Source organism: Hydra vulgaris, chromosome 06, assembly GCF_038396675.1.
Source record: "Hydra vulgaris chromosome 06, alternate assembly HydraT2T_AEP".
NCBI lineage: Eukaryota > Metazoa > Cnidaria > Hydrozoa > Anthoathecata > Hydridae > Hydra > Hydra vulgaris.
This window is the reverse complement of record NC_088925.1, coordinates 9,010,023-9,035,556: the sequence shown is the minus strand read 5'-3', so window position 1 is coordinate 9,035,556 and position 25,534 is coordinate 9,010,023. Positions and strand designations below refer to the sequence as shown.

Here is a 25,534-nt window from a genome sequence, read left to right as displayed (position 1 = left end):
AATTTTCTTGCATCGTAGATTTTAAAAGCAATTGATATTGACTCGATTTTTATACTCTGAAAAATATAAAACTCTATTCCGACATAAATAAAATAAATGATAATTGATCAATTTTTTGGTATTTAAATCTAGTTAAATGTGTATTTTTAAATTTTAAGTTAATAATTAACTTTTATTTGTTTTTGTTTACTTACTAAAAAAAATTACATCAGTTTGTTAACGCACCTAAGTTTAAATCTAAAAAATAATGACGCAAACACAATGGCGGTCATAATTTTCTATTCACGCATGAAACCGCAATTGCTTGTGGTGTTATTTCACACTTAACAAAGTCACAATATAAAAACGTTTCAGTTTTAGAGTTTACTTGATTTGGTGTGAAAATGGCTTCGTTTAGGTTGATATATTTCGTAAATTGTGGATTAATGATAATAGGTGCTGTTTTTGCTGCGTTGTCTACAGCAGGAAATTATTGGGAGACATATTCTTTGAGAAGCACAATAATTCATGTGGGATTATGGCAAATCTGTGGCAAGCCACTTTCTAGCTCTTATTGTTTAGAGAGAGACAAAACTGGTAATAATTTAAATAACAAAGATATATTAAAATATGATATCCATTGCTTTGTTAGCCTGCTTTTATAGAAATACCCAAGAACGGTTTTCTATAATTCAATTTACTTGCGACTTCGTAAATCATATAAAACATGCATAAATAGGTAAAAACATGCATAAATATTTATATACATAATTATATACTTGCATAATATATAAGTATATACAAGGATAAATATATATGCTTTCATTTATATATATATATATATATATATATATATATATATATATATATATACACAGAGCCGGATCCAGCTTTTTTTAGTCTGATATAGCTAATTTCCAGACATAGAGCAAACTCCAAACATTTATATGTTTATACTAATGTCAAATAAGGATGCTTTGCAAAAAATTGCGATGATTGGAGGCTAGGAACAAAAAATCCCAAAATTTTGTGCCCCCCCCTGCCCCAAACATGAAAGCAACAAGTTGATGAAGTATTTTTTGTATTGTTCTCAACTAGACTTACATTCATCGATAAATTTTAAGTTTCATAGTATTATCTTTCAGCGTTCAAAAATAATGACCATTTAAAGTTTATAACCCCCTCAAATTGAAGGAGGGGGTTTAAACGGTCATAATTTTTGAAGCTAAAATATTTTACTATGAAATTTAAATTTTATCGATGAATATTATTCTAGTTAAAAACAGTACAAAAAATATTTCATCAACTAGTTGCTCTCACGTTTGGGGCAGGGGGGCACAAAATTTGGGGCTTTTTTGTTCCCAGCCTCCAATCATCGCAATTTTTTGCAAAGCATCCTTATTTGACATTAGTATAAACATATACATGTTTGGAGTTTGCTCCATGTCTGGAAGTTAGCTATCTCAAAGACCAAATAAAGCTGGATCCGGCTCTGTATATATATATATATATATATATATATATATATATATATATATATATATATATATATATATATATATATATATATATATATGTATATACATATATCCTTATATATATATATATATATATATATATATATATATATATACACACACATATATATATATATATATATATATATATATATATATACACACATATATATATAAATATATATATATATACATATATCCTTATATATATATATATATATATATATATATATATATATATATATATATATATATATACATATATCCTTATATATATATATATATATATATATATATATATATATATATATATATATATATATATATATATATATATATATATATATGTATATATATATATATATATATATATATATATATATATATATATATATATATATATATATATAAATTAGTAAAAAACACTTATCTAACTTTTATCTTCGACTTGAAGTTTCACCATTGCTGGATCATCAGGAAGAGTTAGGAACTCTTCCTGATGATCCAAGTCGAAGATAAAAGTTAGATAAGTGTTTTTTACTAATTTATTTATTATTGCTCTGTTCTTTAAGAACATTGAGCACTCTATTTGTAAAATACACTAACATAATTTACATATATATATATATATATATATATATATATATATATATATATATATATATATATATATATATATATATATATGTATATATATATATAAATATATATGTATATAAATATATATGTACACATTATTTTCACTAAAATTTGTAAACAGAGTTATATTTCATAAAAAGTAAAAATATCTTCATAAATTATGTTCAACTAGAGAATTCAACATAAAAAGAAGCGGATAATAGACTCTAAAATGGCGGAAACTGTAAGCGAACTTCAATTGCTATCAATTTTTTTTCCATTTCAGAAATCTATTGATACACAGATTTAATATGAAACTATTTTAGCTACTGTTCGAAGATAACGTAAAAATGCAAGGTATAGAGAACATTATTTACAGAACAAATAAACTATAACTTTTATGAAAATTTGTTGTATGTGTATATGTTTTGAATAAAATTCGGAAGAAAAGCAAAAAGTATCATACTTTACCATTTTTTTAAATAGGTATGTGCACCCTAACCGGCACAGACGTCCGCGACCGTCTTCACAAGGTCTTGTAAACGTCACATGTTCGTAGGACGTCCTTAGACGTCCAGCAGACGTTCTGTGCCAGCTATGACTAGGAATTTATTGTATTTAAAGTCGAAGTCCGTGAGTCTTTTCCACCATTTATACCTAAGGATTCCAAGTTCAAAAATTGATTATTCCTTTAACATAAAATCTTTGTTTTTCTATTAGTTGTTCATATGCTTTTTTATATTTTCTAGAGCTCCTGGATACCAAACACTAGAAAGAAGTACTCTTTTTGAAACATTTAAATCCGGAGTCCATTTCGGGACTCCGCTGTTCTACATAGTAGATTTGTTAATATACATTTATCTTTCATGTAATAATTATTTCAAAAATAACAATTATTTTTTAAAAAAAATTGTTGCTTTATAGTTTATTGCAGAAAAAATAACCTTTTAAACTAAAAATGAAAAAAGTTTATTTTTTTTAATTATAATTTCAAAAAAATCTTAAATAACAATTTTTTTATAAAATAATTGTTATTTTTGAAATTTTTATAAAATTTTGCTTCTTTTGAGACCCAACATGACATACTTTTGAAAAACTTTTTTTTATATAATATTAGGGACCCATTAAAATTTTAAAGGTCTGGAGGCACCTCAAGAAAATTTCCTAGAGCATTGATATTTTTCCAGAGTATTTCTGAAATGAATAGACAACTTGTGCACACCCAGGCTAAACGAATTGTAAAAAAAACTAAAATTCACTCCACCCTAATATATATATATATATATATATATATATATATATATATATATATATATATATATATATATATATATATATATATATATATATATATATATATATATATATATATATATATATATATATATATATATATATATATATATATATATATATATATATATATAGACAGTATTGTGAAAAAGTTAAGAACCACAAAAAAAACAAATCATAATATATTTTTATTTTTAAATTTTTTTTTAACCGAATATATTTTTCTGGAAAAAAGAATAATAATAATAAATTTTAGAAAATAGACAAATAAAATAAAAAATAATAATAGTGATAAAAACTTTTAAACAAATATAAAAAATGTATTTAAAGTTTTATAGGTAATTTTTATTTTAAAAAAATTGTGAAAAAGTTAAGAACCACAGAATAAAAAACGATAATTTTTACCACCTAATACCGCGTAATTCTACCATGAATTTTTAAGCACTCATTTATACGATTTGGCATTGAGTCTATTAAATTCTCTAAAATATGTTTGGGAACATTTCCATGTATTGCTGGTAAAATATTGCGCAACTCCTCAAGGCTCCTTGGTGCTTTCTTGGCAATCTCTTTATCAAGCCAACTCCAAAGATTTTCAATGCAATTTAGATCTGGGCTATTTGGTGGCCAAGTTAGACGCTCAATATTTTTACTTTCGAACCATTCAGAGACAATTTTAGCCCTGTGACATGGTGCATTGTCTTGCTGAAAAATGAACGGAACGCTTTGCTCAAGTGCATCAATTGAAGGTAACAAGTTGTTATTTAAAATATCAACATAATAAGTAGAGCTGAGTCGACCATCAAATAATTTAAACATACCGAGACCATAATATGTCATGCAGCACCATATTCCAACCGACCCGCTACCTTGTTTTGTTCTTTGAACGATACAATCGTGATTATATTTTTCTGATTATATTTGCCTGCGAATCATAATTCGGTTTTTTCGGTTATCAACCTCGATATTCATCTCATCACTGAACATTACTGTCCTCCATTTTTGTTTAGACCATTCTTTGACGCTTTGGCAAAATTCTTTTCGCTTTTTTATATGTCGTTTGGTAAGTCGCGGTTTTAGAACAGCTTTTTTCCATAACAAATTGTTAGCTAATAGTTTCCTACGCACAAGTGATGCCGAGGCTTGACGTCCATTTGAAAGCTTCCATTCCCTTCTTAATTCATGCGACGGCATGGTTTGAATTTTCTTTGCCAACCTGATTAAAAGGCGATCATCATTGGGTGTCGTCAAACGCGGTCTTCCAGAACGATGGCGATCAACGTAAGATTTCGTCTCTTTGAATCTTTTGATGATTGTTAGCACCGAACTATGTGATCGCTTTACTATTCTTCCAATTTCGCGAGCGGATTTACCTTCCTGGTGAAAATGCACCACTTTTACACGATCTTCATAGGTAATAGCTTTTCGGCTCATTTTTTCAAAAGGAAAGAATTTTTTTTTGTTTGAAATTAAATACTTTTTTTAAAATTAATTTTTTCAAAAGGAAAGAATTTTTTTTTGTTTGAAATTAAATACTTTTTTTAAAATTAATTTTTTTCAAATGTTTTTATTGGTACTTTGGTAATAACTCAGGTCATTAAAAGAATATTTTAAAAAAAAGGGAAAAATAAATTTAAAAAGACGTTTCCACCGCATTTAGCACAAAAAATTCTTTGTGGTTCTTAACTTTTTCACAAAAAAATATAAAAAAAAATTAACACATAATATTTAATCCTTATTTTTTATAGGTTCTATCAAAAAAAAAATTTTTTTTTTTTTCTCATGCTATATTTAATATGTTTGAAAAAAAAAGACTATTTTATTATCTATAGAATAAAAATTAATTAAATTTATTTGAAAAAATTTTTTTTTTTTATTTAGTGGTTCTTAACTTTTTCACAATACTGTATATATATATATATATATATATATATATATATATATATATATATATATATATATATATATATATATATATATATATATATGTATGCATGCATGCATATACATACAAATATAACTATATACATTTACTAAAAATAACTTTAGATGCTCTTATGGCATGCGAAGCATTTATGATTATTGGTTGTGTGGGATACTTACTTTCTCTTAGTTACAGCGGCGTTCTATGTATAAGAAAACATTGGACTAGTAAAGTATTAGCTGCGCTACTTATCTTGACAGGTATATTATATAGTAAAATTTGTTTCTGTTTGATTTTTTTAATGTGTGGTAAAGTTAATTTTGTTATTTTTTACACAACAACTGTTATGGGGATGACGGCCAAGCATCAGTTTTCTAATTATTTTTTCCGAATTGCGAACAAATGTTTGTACAAATAAAAAAAATGCAACATAGACATACAACCACTTTGATAGCAATCTTAACAAACAAATATAGATTAAAACTTAATAAAAATAGAAATTAATTTAGGTTACTTTGAAAAGTTTTAACTTCAGATCAATCACCTGGTAAAAGGCTAACAATGGATAACAATGAATAACAAACAATGGATAACAAACGGATAACAATGCTTTGCTAAAGCATTGTTATCCGAGCCTTGGGTAAATTTTTAGCCTAAATTTTGTATTTTACAGCTTTTGTAGCTTAAAACAGCTATTTATAAATTTTCTAAAAATCTAAATTTCTAGAAAAACTGACTTTTTAACCTACTGAGATTGCTTAGTCTCTATGCCAACCTTTATCTTCTACCACAAATATTTTTGCGTTTGTAAAACAGTTTATGTTTTCTACTAATTGCGCACCGTCCAGTGACGTCAACTTGTTTGTTTCTCTAAATATCATTCCCAAAACAAATACTCATGATTTTAAGAAATTAGGAATATCAAACTTGTAATAACTTACTGATGTAACTGACAATTGAATCAGTGTTTTTTAAAAGGGCGGATTTGCTAAAAAAGTTTTGAGCGAATTCGCCCTTTTAAAAAACACTGATTCAATTACAGTCTGTAATTTGTGCACTTTTTTTTCAACGTTTGTTACTCAAGCATTTAAACAAAAGCTTCGTTTTATTAAAGAGCTGCATAAACCCAACATAATTCTTCAGTTTTGTTTTTCATTTGAAAACCACCACATTTATCTTGCTAATCAGTTAGTAAAAAACTTTATTTTATATATTTGACTTTTTAGCAAATATTTTGTTGACAAAATCTAATTTTTTAAAAAAAAGCTTCAATATTCTGTCATTTTGTATTCATAAGTTTTTAAAGTATTTCTTCTATAGTAAAAATCTTCTTTTTTAACTATTTCATAACAATTGTTGCAGTTGAATACATACGCATTTTTGAGAGAGCTAACATTTAGACAGAGCAAACTCCAAATATTTATGTGCTTATACTTATGTTAAGTTAGAGTGCAAAAAGTTAGAAAAAAAAAAAAGATTTGATAAAATATTTGTTTTACTATTCTTAACTAAATTTATATTTGCGGATAAACTTTAAACTTCATACAATATCCAGCCGAACGTTCAAAAGACGTCTTTTGAACGTCTTTTGAACGTTCAAAAGGCGTCCGTTTATAACCAAATGCCGCTGTCTTGAAATAAATTAACCCTCATAGTAAATTGACTCCCGTAAAAAATTACCCGGGGAGTTGATATATTTCAAAATAGATTAACTCTCCTTGAAATAAATTAACCCATGTCGGCGAAACGAATTAACTCCCAATAATATTTTAACTCCCTAGGAACAACAACTTAAACGAATTACAAAAAACTATTTCAACTTGATGTTCTGTTTGTTTTTAAATCTGTTAATTTGCTATTGATATGGATATATTAACAGTAGCACTATATATATCTTAAGCATTATTTAAGGGCAACTACCCTCTCAATTTTTAAAAAATTAAAAAAACGAAATTTTTACTAATATAAATCAAAATTTTACGTAGATTTTTAATCTGGAAAAAAAAAACCTTTCTTAATAAGTTTTTGTCTAATATTTGTTGTTTTAAAGTTGAGAAAAAAGGTCATAGCAACGCACATAACAGCGGAGAGAATACACTTATTTTGTTCTTTTTCAGAACTTCTATTTCAAATACAGATTAAGATTTATATCCTATTTGCTACCTATTATTCTGTTTTTATATTATATGTAGACTTAGACATTATATATTGCTTCTAATATATGGTTATATCAAGTTATCAATGTTTATTTATCCAACAACATAAGCAAAATTATGAAAAAGTTCATATAGGTGCATTTGAAACGACTTAAATATTATTATTGGTATAAGTCAGTTATTTAAATTTATGAAAAACTTAAATTGAAACTAGGGCACTTTACTTTAGCCGGTTACAGACTGATAAACAAAAAGTTAATAGTGATACATTATTTAGGGGTGAAAGTTTTAGGGTTAAACCTAGGTTTTTATGATTTCAACACTTATCAAAAAGCGATAAATCAAAAAAATATGCAGGGAATGCTTTTACAGTTGTAAAAAAATATGGAAAGAATCATAAAAGGTCACAATAATGCTTTGTCAAACAAAAAATAAATCCTAAATGAAAAAACTACAGAAAATTGTAATTGTAAACAAAAAAACAACTGCCCAATGAGTGGAAGTTCTTTATCAAAAGTATGGTATATAAATGCGTTGTTTCCTCTAAGAATGTACCGAGATAAACAATATATTGGCATAACAGAGGGTGAATGGAAAAAACGTTTTGCCAATCATAAGCAATCTTTTAAAAATAAAAAGTATTCACAAGACACCATGCTTTCAAAATATATATGGGAATTAAAAGATAAAAATATTGATGATTTCATACTGAATTGGTCCATCCAACCAAACAGCGCCTGCATATAACAATATTTCCAAAAAATGTATACTATGCCTACAAGAAAAATTTGAAGTATTTACACATGCAAACCAAGAATGTTTATTAAACAAAAAATCGGAACTAATTTCATAATGTAGGCACGGAAATAAGTTTCTCCTAAAAGACTACAAAAATAAATGAGCCCACATAATAGTTACATTAAGTAATCATTTCTAAGAATTATTTTTATAATAGTGTCAGCAAATTCCACAAATGTGTGAATATTTACAGTAGTTAAGGCATTTGCGACTTCCTGTAATTTTTGGTATAAATTGAAGTTTTATTAATTTGATTTTTCATTTCTGATGAGTCTTTATTGATGAAACACAGTGTTAAATGAAACAAACTTTCTACTGAGTAGAAAAGTGATTTTCTACTAATTTATAATTGCTCTGTTCTTTTAAGAACATTGAGCGCTCTATTTGTAGAACACATTATAAAATTGTTTAAATATTCCACTGTTAGGGGTCGTCCATAAATTACATTTGCGTGCATGCAATACATGGATGAAATTTGTTCAATGTTTAGTCCAGATTCATGCTTTTATTTAAGTCTAGACAACAAAGCCAAAGTACCATTAGGATTAGCAGCTGCAACAAAACAATCACCAATTTTGATGCATCTTGATTACCAAGTACATTTGCCAGATCATGATTTTTTAATGGCTTCCAGACATAAACTTATACCGTCTGTTTATGCAGCTTATATTATTGATCCAAACAAATTTGCTGACGCAGTGTCATATTCTGGACCAACGTATATTGCTATTAGATCTATGAAGCATGTCAGCAGCACTGCTTCTACTCATGGCCGTAATTTGGAGCGTCTTGTTTCACTTGAAAATTTAAAGCTTTACTCCAGAAATTTAAAGCTTTACTCCTTTATTTGTACTCCAGAAGGTCAGGTAAAACCTATATTTGTTGTTACATGTGATGGAGGCCCTGATGAAAATCCAAGGTTTCCAAACCATTGCCATTTGCAATTGCAAGATTTATAAAATGGGATTTGGATGTCTATCTAACAGGAAACCATGCAACTCATTATTCAGCATATAACAGGGTTGAACGGCGTATGGCTCCGCTGAGTCGAGAGTTAGCAGGATTGGTTTTGCCACATGATCATTTTGAGACACATCAAATGCATCTGGAAAAACAATTAACGTTGATTTAGAAAATTTTTTTTTGCTAAAGCTGCAGAAACTGAGGTATGGTCTGATATAGTAATTGATAACTATTCCGTTTGTGCTGAATATGTTGAACCTTCCCAACTGTCACCAATACCAGAGCAAGATTCAAAATGGATTGAAAATCACGTAAGACAAAGTCAGTATTTTTTAATGATCGTTAGGTGTGACGTTTCGAATTGCTGTAAACCTTGGCGAAGTTCTTGGAAAAAAAATTTTCCTCATCGTTTTTTACCAGGTCCAGTTGTAATGTCATGCTCATGATGCGGAAGGAATTTTTATTCCTGAGGAAAAAGTAGCACGAAATATTCCTTAACCTTCCTTTTCTTCTCGAGCACAGCGTTTGGGATAAATAGGTTCAAAATTTTCGATGGAAGCTTCCTTTGATTTGTACTGTCCATCAATTTCGCAAAAAAAAATTGATCAAAGAACTTGCAAAACCTGCAAAATTTATCACACTTCTAAAGCAAGTGTTAAGCGTCACAAATGCGTGTTTAGAAACGATAAAAACAATAATACTCATTTAACAGCAAATGAAAGTACCCCTCATCAAATTAATGTCATCGAAAACATATTTGATTGGGTGAAGTCACTCTTTGATTTAGATCACCAACAATTTAAATTAATTGATTAATTAAGACTATATAATATATTTTGTTTATACAATATTAAAAAAAAGTTTTGAAACCTATAAAGATAACAGTTTTTTTTTTAATTTGTGATTACTTAACAAATTTTTATCACCCTGCCCTTAACCACAACCTATACTTTAAAGGTACCAAACAAACATTCTCGCAAGTTTGTTGATTTAAAAATTTCCTGTTTGCCAGCAAAAACGCTTAAAGATCAATTGCGCAAATTTTTCAACGAGTCTATTTTGATTTATTTTGTGTAAACGATCTTTTAAATGATTGCAAAGTAATACACTCCACTGTCACCTTGATGTTCAAATTTTCAAACACTAAATTGATTGCTTGCATTTTTTTAGCTGAAATACTTTTCAAAAATTTATAATCTCCAGTTTTCTCAGGCTTAATAATAACTATGTTCTCATACACAAAAAATTTTCGTATTTATATAAGATTGAGCACAAATTTGTTTTCCTCGAGGTAATTAATCTCCTACTTTAATTGCGATACAACAACTTAGGTCGAGGGTATGTAAAAAACTATGACATTTTGAAAAAAAATTTCCAGGCTGGATATAGTCAAAACAATTGTTTTGTTCATCACAAGCAAATCTTTTTGACTATCGCAAGATAATACAATAATTGTGCATTATCATTAAAACTTTCACTATTCCTAAATAACTAATAAACAGAAATCAAGTATGTGAGATGTTACATTTATAATACGCTTCAAAAGTAACTATGAGGCGCCAAATAAACGTTCCTGCCTGTTTATTTGAAACTAAAAACCCACAACATTTTTACCTAGCCCATTAAAACACATTACGTTTTTATTGTTAAATTTAAACTAATTTTACTAATTTTTAAGTTCCTTTGATAAAAAGAACTTTAAAGTTTCCAAAAATAAATTGTAATTAGATCTTCTATTAGGGCAAGTATACTTCCTTACTCAACTGCCATTTGAACGCTTTTTGAAGACCTTCCCTTATGAGCGTACGTGTTTATGGACGACCCCTTACTTACGGGATATTTTGATTTTTGTAAAGTCACATTTTTAGATATATATTTTTTGTTTTAACAGATAAGATGCTTATAGATTGATTAGATGTTTATATATAAATCATACATGCTCAAGTCTTTTTAAAGTTTTTAACGTTACAATTTTTTATTCAAAGCGCTACTTAGTCTAAAATCTTAAAATTTTAAAATCGATTTTATATCTAAATTATAGCTAGTCGCAGCTGATTTTAATTAATAGAATTAAACAACCTTTATACTTCCTTAATATCAATAATTCCAATTTCAAGAGAGCGGCATTTGGTTGGAATCGAATACTTAAATATTTGATTTTTATGTATTTACAGTGAAATGATTTTCTTTTTTGAAAACGTTAAGATAATAAAAAAAAGTTTATTTTAAACTATAACGGCTCGATGTGTTTAATAAAATTAAAAAAACAAAAAAAAACTATGTTCCTTAAACAATTATCTTAACTTTATATCGGTCTTTTTATAAAAGCAAAAAAAGTCGTCGATTTTGAACTAAAAAATATATCATAAAGAATACATGGTCGCAGCTGGGTTTTTTTTGAACATTAACTGCCGTTTAGTAAATGCAAAAATCAGAAAAATAAACAACCTTCGTGTTGCGTTTAGAAAAAGGAAGATGAGAAAAAGAAAGTTTAGAAAAACACCTTTAAAATACCAACAATTCATATTATGACATATTATGAATAATTTAAATACAAATATATAACTACAACATTTTTACTTTTTATAAGCACTAAGTTAATATGTTTATTTAAAATAAAAATAGTCCTAAGCTTTTGTAACTGAAAAAAGTTATGTAGATTTTGAGGATAAGTATTTTTGAAAAAAAAAAATTGCGAAAATTTGACAATTTTAAAGCCATTATGAATGGTTCTGGCAAGCTTGCCTTCATCTCTAGTAATTAAACGGATACATTTTTGTGTAGAGTAAAGCACCTATGTTTCAATAATAAACTAAAAAGAAAGTTTAGAAGATTTGACTTTTTTGGGACTTTTGGCGACGGAAAAAAAATTCTGGCCCACTGTGCACTGATAAAGGAGTCACGAATTGCTTCTTCATGGTATTGTAATTGAGTAACTTAACTAACTTTTTGCATATATTTTAAGTGCTTGGATGTACTCAAAAATCTGATGAGAAAAAAAATTAGAATTCTAAGTCAATGTTTTCTTAAGATCGCACATTTAAAAAATATTCAAAAGTTCTAAACCAATGTTTAAATTCTTGGATACTTGATGGTGTGTTTGGAGGTGATTCAAATTGTGCTTGTCGTAGAGCTTTGTCTATTTGTTTTTTGTTACACAATGATTAACAAGTTAATAAAATTGTTGTAGACTCAAAGGAAGAATGACAGTAACTGTCAGTAATATAACAACAATAGTAATAATGCTCAATTTCAGCACATAGGTATTTATTTATATATTTTAAATCAAATTAGTTATTGTTACTTACGGGGACAATTCTACGCTTTTATCAAAATCTAGTTAAAACTACTACGAATATGTAAAAAATATGACGCATGACTTTAATTTGAAATTTAAAACAAAAAAATAACAAAATTTAAAATTTTTTAACATAAGGTAACCAAATGGTTACTTGGTTTTTGTTTGAACTTATTTATTTTATCTAAATAATTCACTTGAGCGTGGAATTGCTTTAGTGTAAGGTACGAATAGAGTGCTCAATGTTCTTAAAGAACAGAGCAGTAAAAATTAGTAAAAACACTTATCTATTTAAGACCGTCGAAGAAAATTAGACAAGTGTAATTATATATATATATATATATATATATATATATATATATATATATATATATATATATATATATATATATATATATATATATATATATATATATATATATATATATATATATATATATAGTTTAGATAGTTTATATAGCTATCTAGTTAGCTATATAAACTCTATAGTCTCAAACATTATTATTAGCAAAAGAGAAAGGTTTACTGAAGTTCGGGCAATATATAATTTTTTGATCTTCTTTTTATTTTCACAACAATATACAAACTTGTCAAAAATGAACAGTTACAAAATAATTTTATTTAACGCTAACTGAAGATATATATTTAAAAAATACATTGAAAATAAACTACATACGTAATTTTGTAGAACTTATTATAAGCTAATAATTTAAAACGCGTATTAAGAGGGGCTAATTTATTACGATGGGGGTTTGAAATATTTTAGCCCCCGGTTAATTTATTTCGTTATATTTTAAAACAGTCCAACTCCCGGGAGCATATTTTGAAACCCTAATTTTGAAACAGGCTCAGAATAGGCAGAAAAATGAGCGATCTGATTCGCTGATTTTGAAAGAAAGACAAGTGCGATTTTGTTGAAAAATATAATTAAAGTCAAAACAAACAGATTTTTGAAATAAATTTCAAAGTAATGATATACTAAGTTTATCAATACAAGTCGAGTGTTACTATCAACACAGGAAATTCATTTTATTTTAGTACTCTTCAGAGTATTTAAAATGTATCAAAATCTATTTGTACAAGAGAATTTTCACTCGTAAAAATTTCAATAAAGTTTATCTTGGTGATAAAGATTTTATCTATTGTTAATTTTAAGAAACGAAAAGCACTCTCAGCTACATAGTTTATATAAGTATGTTGTACGAGACTAATAGTGAAGCACTTTTGCATACAAAGTTTATATGCAGTTTTACGTGACTACTGGTGAAGAACTTTATTTATATACTGATTTACATGTTTATTATAAAGAGTTAAAAGTTAAAGTTTTTAAAAAAAGAAAATTTGTACTAATTGCAAAACAAGCTCACATGTTCCATGTCAATATATGAGCTCTGAGGAGATTTTGTTTTCATGCTTTGTTTCAACCATAGTTTGAAGGAGGCGGATTTATTTTTTTATTACGTAACTTTTATAAAGCATCGTCTTAAACCATTAAAAACTTTTTTAAAATTTAAAAAGAATTTTGGCAGACTACATTAAGTTATAAAATATTTGAAAATTTAAGAAAAGAAGTGATATCTATGTTTGTCTACAGAACAGTAAATTTTGTACAATTACATATAAATACTGACATTAAAAGCAAGAAAAAGTATTGAAGTCAAATAAGTTAACCAAATAAAAGTGGGTTGTGGCATAAATAAAAGTGGGTTATGACAAATGATTGTGGCATTTTTTGTATTGTATTAATTGAAAAAAAAAAAATTTAAAAAACTAAACTAAGTGGTTAAAATCAAACGTTTTAATGAAAAAAGAGTAATTAAAAAAAAAGAAAATAAAATTATCAAAAAAAAGAACAAAAAATAAATTATCATGCTTTGAATATTTCTGCTATTATAAAATGTGTTTTGTATGCATAAACTCTTGAAATATTTGACTTGAATTTGCATGGGTGCAATTTTGCAAGATTTCTAAATGTGTTTCTCATCAAATATAATGTCCGTGTTCTATAAAGCATGCTCGATACAAAGTTTACATGCAATTGCACCAGACTACTGGTGAAGTACTTAAAATATGCAAAGTATAAATTTTAAGCTGAGGCAGAGGTTGTTCTAAGCTCATCACTGCATCTTTATACCAACTTGTTAATTATAAACAGTTTAACATATAAAATTTTGGAAAAAGAAAATTTTTACAGATGTTTTTTTAAACTAGCTTACATGCTCCATATAAATCAATCTAAATTTTGAGAAGGCTGATAAGGCGTACATCAATATATTTCTTTATATATATTATATAGGATGAAAATTGGATATTATTCTAATGAAAATAATTTGAATAATAAATTGGATAATAATCTATTGGAAAATTTAACAAAAAAAGTGATATTTGTTTTTTCACTGAACATTAAAACTTTACTGAGTATTAAAGTCAAAAAATTTAACCAAATAAAGGTGAATTATGGCAATATTTGTAATAAAAATAACTTCATCAAAATTAGCTTTTACATTTGAAGAAGCAAGTTTTCAAAAAAATTATTAATATTACATCAAAATAAAACATGACACAACTCTATTTTTATATTAATAAACAAGAGATATTCACAGAAATTTAAAAAAAGAACACTTGTTTTTATTGGTTATACCAAAAATTACATAATGAAAGTATTTATAAAATTTGTAAATATGGAGTACATTTTTTTAAAGGTTTTTTTCTATTTTTTTTAGAGCTGACATATTTTCTTTTTCTTCTGGAGTATTTAATGTAAAATAAATTATTAGCATTATAAATATATAAAATTTATTAAAAATTGCTGCTTTATTTAATATTATTTACCATCAGTTGCTATTAAAGGATACACATTTTATATTAATTATAGAATACAATAACAAGTATTTTGTTCAGGTTAAAAGCAATATACCAACAAACATGTATTGAGTTTTGAAATTGAAATAAACAACAACATGAACTTGCATGTTTGCAATCTTTCTTGTTTCTACCTTTTTACACTTAGTTTTTCATAAAGGTGTGGTAAGTTGAGAGTTATTGCTTTTGGTAATCAGTTTACTATATTAAAACACACTTGTAAACATCAGGTTAGAGATTTTTCTAATAGCTTTTTATGGTACAATGCTTTGTGATCTTTTATTACTATAAATTACCAAAGGATATCTAAATTTTCTCTTGCTTACAATTGTTTTTAATTTAAGAGTGTTGCAAATCATCTGGGGTAGCTATAACAACCAATAAGCAAGATTCTCAATCTTTTTTAGTGTTGTATATAATATATAAGATAAATTATATACAACACTAAAAAAGTTTGAGAATATTGCTTATTGGTTGTTTAGAACTTTACACTTATTACTTCCATATATTATATGGGAATAATAAGTGTAAAGTTCTAAAAGGAAATTATGCTATTTTTTCAAAATACTTTTCTTGCTAAATGATTGGATAAATGGGAACTTAATTTGAAAAAAAATTATACCAAGTTAATAATAGTCTATTGATATTAGTAGGTAAATTTTAAAACTGTTTTAAAAAATCTTTCGTATGAGAATCACAGCATAGTCAAATTTTACCATCTGGTTTATAGTTTGTAACAATGGTTGTCTTTTTTTTTATCTTAGAATTATAAAAACAAACTATTTTTTTTATATCTTTTTTTTTAAGAAAAAATTCTGAAAATCACGGATGTTTTGAGTTGTGAGGGTTTGTATAAGTATTTGTACCATATTGCACAAAATTGGATTGAAAAATCATAACTTTTTTTGCTATCATTATTTGGTTTTTTGAGAAATTACTCAAGTTCACTTTTATTATTCAATACGTTTTTTGACATTTGTTTTGATTTAAACATACGCGCAAAAGCCTCTCTTTCAAAATCAGCGAATTAGATTGCGCATATCTCTGCCTATTCTGAGTCTGTATAGGGTTTCAAAATATGCCTCCCGGGAATAATTTATTTCAAAATAAATTAACCGGGGAGTTAAAATGTTTTTAACCGGGAGTTAACTTTTCGGGGAGTTACTTCATTTCGCTTTACCGGCTTGGTAATCTCATAGAATTTAAAAATTTTGACCTCATAAGATTTGTAACCATCTCAAATTGAGGTGGTTATATGTTTATATGGTCATAATTTTTGAACGCTGAAAGATTTTTGAATGAAATTTGAAATTTATTAATGAAAGTTTTTTTGTTAAGAATAGTAAAAAAATTATTAACTTGTTACTGTCACGTTTAAGGCAGGTGTATTTAAAGTTTAAAGGTTTATTTTTTCACCGTCTCAAATCATCGCAATTTTTTGCAAAGCATCCATATTTGACATAATTATAATTATACTAACCCTTTAACAGTCCAGTGTTTTTTTAAACTACGGTCGCTATTACTCCAGCTTTTTTTTATGAAATGATCTCTAAATATCCCGTGTTTTTGAAAAACATCGTATTTTTTTATTTATAAATTAAAAAAGTTTTTTACTATTTTCAACACTACTAAACACTACAAAATGTTATTATTCAAGTTTAAGATTATTCAATCATATTATTTAAACACAACATTTTCAAAATATATTCACTAATATTCACTTTTTGTCTGATGTTTGGCAGAGCATGTAGCTGCACAAAGTTCTACATCACATTTTACACACTCATATCTTCATTATTTTCGAAAATTGTGTTTGTAATATATCACACACCTTCTATGAGCATTAGTCTTTCATTATCAATTTTATTAATCATTCATCAAATATATCTTTCCATAAATCATTCATCAAATATATATTTTTCGATCTCTTTGTGAGTAAATATTTTCTTTTTTGATAATGAATTTTGCACTGAAAGAACTTCCTTATCTGCCATATTTAAAAATAAAGTGAAAACGTGTAAAAGTGAATAATTGAAACAAATGCTCTGTAATTATGTAGTAAAAAATTTTGTGACAATTAGACTTATAACTACTGATAAGAATCCGTACTCATAATGCAAGAAGGCATTATAAGGACATGCTTAAAACCGTAATATTACGGAACGGACATTTAGAAACCACTTTCAGTTTGCGTGATACTCGGGCATGGACATTTGGAAACCACTTTAAGTTTGCGTAATAATACAGCATGGACTCTGGTTGAAAGGGTTAATGTTTAGAGTTCACTCCATGAAAGGGGTAATGTTTGGAGTTCACTCCATGTCTGGAAGTTAGCTACCTCAACATTATAAAATGTTGCATCCGCCCCCTATCGTATGCATTGCCTATTTAATTAACAATTACTTTTATGATCATCAAAGCGTAATAGTATATTTTACTTTAAGTACAAAATTATTAAAATGATTCAAAAACTCAATTAGAATCTCTTGATCAATATACATGGCAAATAAATATGCAAAAAATATTAAAAAAAAAAATTTGTTATTTAATTTGTAAATGTAGCCAAATACTTGTAAATAAATGTTGACAAAATACTTATTATCAAAACTTTTAAATGTAGTAAATACCTGTTAAATATTTACCCTCTCTCTGTAACCTCTGTAATCTGTGCACCCTTAGTTAACGGTGTCACTCCTAGTGAAAAGTGGTTTTAAAACTAACATTAAACTAATAAGAATGGCATCACAACTAATACAATATAATTAACATTAAACCAAACAAATAATACACACAAAAAGAAACTGTTTAAAAATATTTAAAAAGGTTATAATTAAACTTAATAACTGTTCTATTTTATTATAGCTGTATACTGTTCTATTTTATTATAGCTATATACTGTTCTATTTTATTATAGCTATATGCTTAGCAATCGCATTGGGAGTTTACACCAAAGAAATAAGTATCAAGGAATCTAAATTTGGCTGGTCTTACATAATTGGATGGTGCTCAGCTGCAATTTCTTTATTCGCAGGATTGCTTAGTTTTGCTGAACATTTAGAATAACTCATTTTTGATTAAGAGTTTTCTTTTTATTTTCTTAAACAACAAGATTTATAAACTTTATTAAATCTTCTCATTGTATATTTTTATTTGTTGTACTTTTTTATTTAATATTTCAAAAAAAAAAAAAAAATTCTATGATCCAAATAATTTACATTTATAATAAATGAAAATACAAAACTAATATTGAAAAAAAAAATTCATTAAAAGTTTCTCTTGTATAAATTTTGATTATTGTTTAAAAAAAATTTTTTCAGCATGCCTGCAGAATTTACCATATAGTATTTAAACATCCATGCTTAATACTATATGGTAAAATACTATATGGTAAAACTAGTAATTTCATGTAAGTCTCTGACCAAAAAAAGAACTTTCAAATTAAAGTGTATTAATATTTAGTAACTAGTAAATTTAATATTTATTAGGCTTATTGAACATATTTTAAAGGAAGAATTTTTTCTGTGTTCTTACTTACTGTGTTCTTACTTACTGTGTTCTTACTTACTGTGTTCTTACTTACTGTGTTCTTACTTACTGTGTTCTTACTTACTGTGTTCTTACTTACTGTGTTCTTACTTACTGTGTTCTAAATTACTGTGTTCTTACTTACTGTTTCTTACTTACTGTGTTCTTACTTACTGTGTTCTAAATTACTGTGTTCTTACCTACTGTGTCTTACTTACTGTGTTCTTACTTACTGTGTTCTTATTTACTGTGTTCTTACTCACTATGTTCATACTTACTGTGTTCTTACTTACTGTGTTCTTACTTACTGTGTTCTAAATTACTGTGTTCTTACTTACTGTTTCTTACTTACTGTGTTCTTACTTACTGTGTTCTTACTTACTGTGTAACTACTTACTTGCACCCGTAAAACGAGTTATTGAAGGTCTTTTCACACTTATGATATATAAAATTATTTCTGATACCATCTATTTTTATTCATACTTTTCAGTAAATTATATTAATCAAAGTTGATACTTAACATCTTGTGTAAACTTCCAATAACAATAATAGGAGAGAGGAGATTCGATTTGACGTTTATTAATGACTTTTTCAGATATGGAGCTTATTAGAATCGTAACACTGTTTATTAACATTGAAAAAATAAAAAAGTTTGAATCTTCTTTCCTTAAGAAAAATAAATTTTGTAAATGAAAATTGACTCTTTATTGTGTAAAAGGCAGGCGACAACTTGTTAACTTTAACACATTTATAACATAAGAATCTTTCACATAGAAGAAGTGTGACAAACTTCAAGTTGTTTTTAGAAATTTCAAATTTTGAAGAAATTCCAACCCTTCAGCTAATTAATACTCCCCTCTGCTTTTTGGACATTCGAGAAGAGTTATTGTAACTAAAAGTAATCGAGATTTTAATACAAAAGGAGCTATCATCAAAATAATAATAAAATGCAAAATAATGTATATATTATTATTTCCTATTATATATATTTATAACACTCTTGAATATTATAATGAAACATTTTTTAACATAGTTTTTACACATTTTTTTTGACAAATTTACAATTATCAATTTTGTAAAAGTAACAATAATCAATTTTGTTCATCTATATAGCGTAAATATGTCATCCAATTAATCTTAATATATATAAATTGAAAAAATACATTAGAGCTGGAAATATACCCGTTATAGGTTAGATTTTGTGATTCTAAAGCTGTTGTTGTTAATGCAGTTATTAATTGAGTTGTTATTGGTGTTGCTAAGTAAAGTAATATATCACGTAGAATATATGTGTTAAAGAAATCAGAGCTTCAGTCATACATCAGTTTCATAAAAAATGTGCCATGCAATGATGGAGGCCTGGGAACAAAAAATCCCTATAGCATTTCATCCTTTTCCCCTACCCAAAGATGAACACAGTGATGTATTTAAGTTTTCAACTTTATTATATTAAACTTATTATTCATCGACAGTTTTTAAACTTTGTTTACAAATATTGTAAATTAAAAAAGTTATGAAAATACAAAATTTACAACTCCATCACTTTAGAAGGTCGAAATTTTGAAGGTTTTTAACTTTTGTAGTTTACAGTACTTTGGAATGAAAACCTTTTTATTTGAGGTTTCACTAAATGGGGCACTGTTGACAGGTTTTTTCAGGTTTTACAAATGCGGCACTGTTGATCGGTTTTAAATTTAAAGGCCTTTTTTTGAATTTAAAACCTGTCAACAGTGCCAAATTTGTGACTGCAGCGCCGCATTTATGACTACACTGTAAAACTTTACCGTGAAATTTACGGTATTTTACCGACATTTTACGGTATAGTACCGTAAAAGCGTTTTCACAGGATTATACCGCAACTTTAACGGCATTTTACCGCCATTGTAGTATCACGGTATCACCGTGATCTTCCACTATACAAAAAATGGCACTATACGAAAAAAAAAGATTTAAATTTGTTAACTTTTTTTTTTACATATATTTTCAGTATTTCATATGCTAGCATGTGAATCACATGATAACATAACACTGTAATTAAATTATGATTGCATTTCAATGTTATTAATTTAGTTATTTAAAAACTAATTTTTTATTCTCTTTCGATTTTATTCTCTTATGATTTTTATTCTCTTAAAATGTGTTTTGTAATTTATTATTTTTTTTTAATTCTAATTTCTAAATTTAATAAAAGAACTTTTGTGCAATTAACTATTTTCAACGTGTTGCTACAGCTATTAATATTTATAATATTGTTAATATTGAATTTTAATAAAGCAAACACTTGAGTATGGCATTAGTTTCATTAAATATCAATCAATTAAATCATAAAAACATCTTCCCTCTAAAATCAAGACAACATATCAAAAAAAAAGTAGAGCTCTCTTCATCAAAAAAGTTGAAGAATTTATCCAAGATAAAAACAATAAGCAAAGTTTTTGTTGTCTTATTGATCTCTATAATTAATTTTCGCGTCATTTTGACCTTATCTTTTTTACCTCAAAGTTTTTGCCTTTTTTTGCTATTCTTGATGTCCTTGTTACTGATAATATTGATATTGCTCTATATAATTGTTTTGTATTATTTTTAGTGTTATTGTTTTTGTCTTTTGTTGTTGTTGTTTTTTACTAATATAATATTAGTATTCTAATATTATTGTTGTTATTATTTTTATCATTTATTACAAGTACCAATTTTATTATATATTGTGTAAATTTACAGTGAATATTTGTACGTTATCACGTTTATGTCAGTTACTCAACTGTTTGTGGCTAAGCTTTGTTTTTACTTTATAAAGTGAAATAAAATGATTAATATTATATTTTTGTAAAGATGTATTAATCATAAAATGTCATTTCCTTCTCTTTTTACTGGACCAATATGGACATAATTATCTAAAAATAATTTGTCTTTCTGCAGCTCCACATCAAGGTGTTGTTAGTTTTTGACAAGGAAAACAATGTTTAACAAATTCAGTTATGTTTCTCTGATATACATTGAGTAAAATAAAAATAAATTATGGTATAAAAAGTATTGATTTGAAAAATATTTTGAAGCAAGGAGACAGTTTTTACCTGAGTATTCGAGATAATGGAATAGAAACAGATTATTTATTGCCGAGTGATTTGCCTGATCATGTAATTTGTTGTGGAAAAAAATTTCTGACATTTGTTATGACATTTTGGAATTGGTAATGTGTTAGTGCAATTAGAAAATGATATTAACTTATTCAGTACCAAATCAATTAAAGACGCTTTAGATGATGCATTTAACCTGTCCTCAACATGTCTTTTATGTATAAAAAATAGTTTTGTTGCAATATACAAACTTGATAATTTTGTTTTACATTTTGATTCACTAAGTAGAGACTGTCATGGTTTTTGACCAGTGAAGGTTCAGTGAAGGAAATTCAAAAAGTCAAACACATTTTACCAGTATCATGATTCAAAGCATTGCTGATGAGCTTAAAGTTGCTAATAACTACAGTACTGAATATTTGTTACATACTTATTCCTGATTCATGCCAAGTTTAAGCAGATTAAATTATTTTTGTAATTATTAAATTATTATTACAATTAAAATTATTAGTGATTATTGTGACTGTTTCATTACAGCTGATTCCAAAATGTTTATACCAGCATTGATGACTTTGTCATCACCATGTGTATTCCTTCTAATGAAACTATAGCAGCAGAAAGAAAATCTTCTGGTAAGTAACTTACATATTTACAATCACTTTCCATATTTCATTTTATGAAAGTTAATTTTATAATAAATGTTAAATGTATTCTTAACTGAAATGATTATTTCAAATTACAAATTAAGTTGTATTTCATTTTCATTAAATTGAATTGTTGCGACATCGAATTATTTCAGACTTTATGATTGGTGCATGTCATTTAATGTACCATGGGAAATAATAGAAAAGAAAACAATTGAAAAACTAGAAACAGGTGAACAAAGCAAGACAGTTATGGATGTCTTAATTGGGAATGTGAAGTACTACTAAGCTCACAGTCTACTCCAGCTGAAAAGTTGTACAGATTGCAGCGAAGTGTTATTTAATAATATTTAAGAATACTGCTACCAGAATTGATGCAACAGTTTCCAGAGCTGTTTACGGTAATTCTTAATGCTGTTTTATCTATCTCATTTCCATATACTTACATCAAATTATTTACTGAAGTGTTTTGTTAACAATTTTGTTTTATTCGGACAAGTTACTCGTACTTGTATAACTTGTATGACTTCTGATATTATTGAATAAAGGTAATAACTAAATTATATGTTTAGGTGAGCGGATTACTGAATCACTTTGATGTGTTGATAGGTGGGTTAAAAATCAGTAGAAAGTTAACAACTTCATTAGCTGATCAAAAATTAGCAGCATTTTTCTTCAGTTGTGGATCTACAAATGAACACCTAAAAAAAAGCAATCAATGGATAAGGCAAAAATTGCAACTGCTTCTGATCTTCCTGTGGTCCTGGCTTAATGACTGCATTGGTCATTCTTTTTGATGAAAAGTTGCAGCCTTTATGTTGATGGATGTATGTATAAACAGTGGAGTTGTTTATAATTTTTCATAACATTATTGATATCACAGTTAGTGAATTCCAAGAGATTTATGAAACACAACCATATTCCATATGGATGTGTGTGTGTGTCATAAATTAATTGCATAAAATTAAGCTAGTGGCTGTGATATTACGTTTATGTTTTATTGTTTATATATATTACATTTATGTAATATCACATATTTATGTAATATTTATTATGTTTTTAAATTAAGCTAGTGGCTGTGATATTACATTTATATATTTATTGTTTATATATATTACATTTATGTAATATCACAGCCACTATTTAAACATTGTGTGTTTATTCATAAAAAACAGTAAGCAACTTTTGATTTTGCATTTAAATTAAATTAGTAAAAACAATTTATTTTTTTGTTTTTAGTTTGAATTTAATACATTTCCATTTATATACTAGATGGTTGTTTAACTTTAAAATGTTTCTATAGAAAACTACTGCCATGTCTGAAGTTCCACGTAGTCAGCAAGGAGATGCATTGCTGAAAGCAAAAAGGTTTACTCTGCTTGTAGATGGTATTGTTATAGTAAAAAAAAAAATAACAAATTTTATGAAAGCATTTTGTTGTTTGTTCACTGCTTGCTATTCAACATTCTTTATCCTAATAAAGTATCAACAACCTTAGAATTTTGCCAGCGGTAATTATTAAAATTTTAGTTATGTATTTTTCTTATTTGTATTTGATTTTGATTTTAATAATATTTTATATATATATATATAATGTTTAGTATTTGTTTTAATTTTGTTTAATATTTTGTGTACTCTCGAGTCTCGAAAACAAGCGAGGATGGGAATAAACGGATGGGTGGGAATATTTGTCCAGATCTTATAAACTGCTTCTCCATTGCTTGGAGCAGTTACAGCAACTTCATCTGTCTTGACTTGGTTTAGATATATTTTCCCAAGTTTTAAGGCTTTTGTTAAGATAAGATTATCATGCTTAATTACTTTAAGGTCCGAATAAAACTCTTTCACTCTTTCTTAGTTTTGAGATATAAACTATTTCCCACCCACCCTAATTTGAGATTAGGGTGGGTGGGGAAAATATCCAAAAATTAATAAACGGTGGGGGACGTTTATCAAGAACTCGAGAGCAATGTTGTTTAGCAAGTTTAATTTGAATAAAAAATTCATATAAATTTATATTCACATTATTTTATCTTTTCAAGATTAAATAATATGAATATAAAAAATATTTTAAATTAAAATTTATAAGTTCTGTTTCATTATTTTTAGTGTTTTTTTTTTGGAATCAATCCTGAAAAGGGATCAAAATCCTGATGCACGAAAAAGGCGACGACAATGAATAAAATTGTATTAAAAACAATGCAGAAATTAGTTATATTAGTTATATACAAATATATTAATTATTAAAATACTAACACAACCTTATTATATATATATATATATATATATATATATATATATATATATATATATATATATATATATATATATATATATATATATATATATAAATATATGTATATATATATATATATATATTTATATATTTATATATTTATATATATATATATATATATATATATATATATATATATATATATATATATATATATATATATATATATATATATATATATATATATATATATATATATATATATATATATATATATATATATATATATATATATGATAGATTGTGTAAATACATATATTTATCTATCTTTATTTTATTTTAGATTTTTTGTTTGATAGATTGTGTATACACATGAATATATTTTATTGACTAATAAATAGACACTGTTAAATAAATTTGTCATTATTGTTTTGATCTTACTCGTCGAACATCAATACGATGTTACTATTGCTGCTTTATATAATAAATAGGGATAAGCCTGAGATTTTTGTAAAACAATTTTCGCTTAAGTGCGCAATCCAAAGGAGTTGTAGAAATTCACGGTATTATACCGTTACTCATAAACTCCTGTACTATACCGTTTTTTTACGGTACAGAAACGGAATAGATTACGGTAGAAAAACGGG

At 26.4% G+C, this 25,534-nt stretch overlaps 1 protein-coding gene and 1 long non-coding RNA gene across 3 annotated transcripts; both read left to right on the top strand.

The window, feature by feature from the left end:
* The first annotated feature begins 347 nt into the window (after positions 1-347).
* LOC101237340 (lens fiber membrane intrinsic protein) lies at positions 348-18,601 on the top strand. Its single transcript, XM_065798306.1, has 3 exons — positions 348-576; positions 5,457-5,591; positions 18,323-18,601. The coding sequence occupies exons 1-3, from the start codon at positions 384-386 to the stop codon at positions 18,469-18,471; spliced, it is 477 nt and encodes a 158-aa protein (XP_065654378.1). The 5' UTR covers positions 348-383; the 3' UTR covers positions 18,472-18,601.
* A 2,454-nt stretch (positions 18,602-21,055) lies between these two features.
* LOC136081631 (uncharacterized) lies at positions 21,056-24,907 on the top strand. Of its 2 annotated transcripts, XR_010638962.1 has the most exons (6): positions 21,056-22,415; positions 22,545-22,639; positions 22,807-23,052; positions 23,224-23,478; positions 23,955-24,162; positions 24,761-24,907. It is a non-coding gene; the product is annotated as an uncharacterized LOC136081631 (long non-coding RNA). The 2 variants fall into 2 exon arrangements; XR_010638961.1 differs by having other exon boundaries at positions 21,521-22,639.
* The last annotated feature ends 627 nt before the right edge of the window (positions 24,908-25,534 follow it).

What these genes read in the sequence shown, in the direction of transcription:
- LOC101237340 (XM_065798306.1), top strand. Translation starts at nt 384, where the DNA reads ATGGCTTCGTTTAGGTTGATATATTTCGTAAATTGTGGATTAATGATA. An exon ending in TTTAGAGAGAGACAAAACTG is followed by an intron (nt 577 to 5,456) that starts GTAATAATTTAA and finishes AAATAACTTTAG; the next exon opens with ATGCTCTTATGGCATGCGAA. An exon ending in TGCGCTACTTATCTTGACAG is followed by an intron (nt 5,592 to 18,322) that starts GTATATTATATA and finishes ATTTTATTATAG; the next exon opens with CTATATGCTTAGCAATCGCA.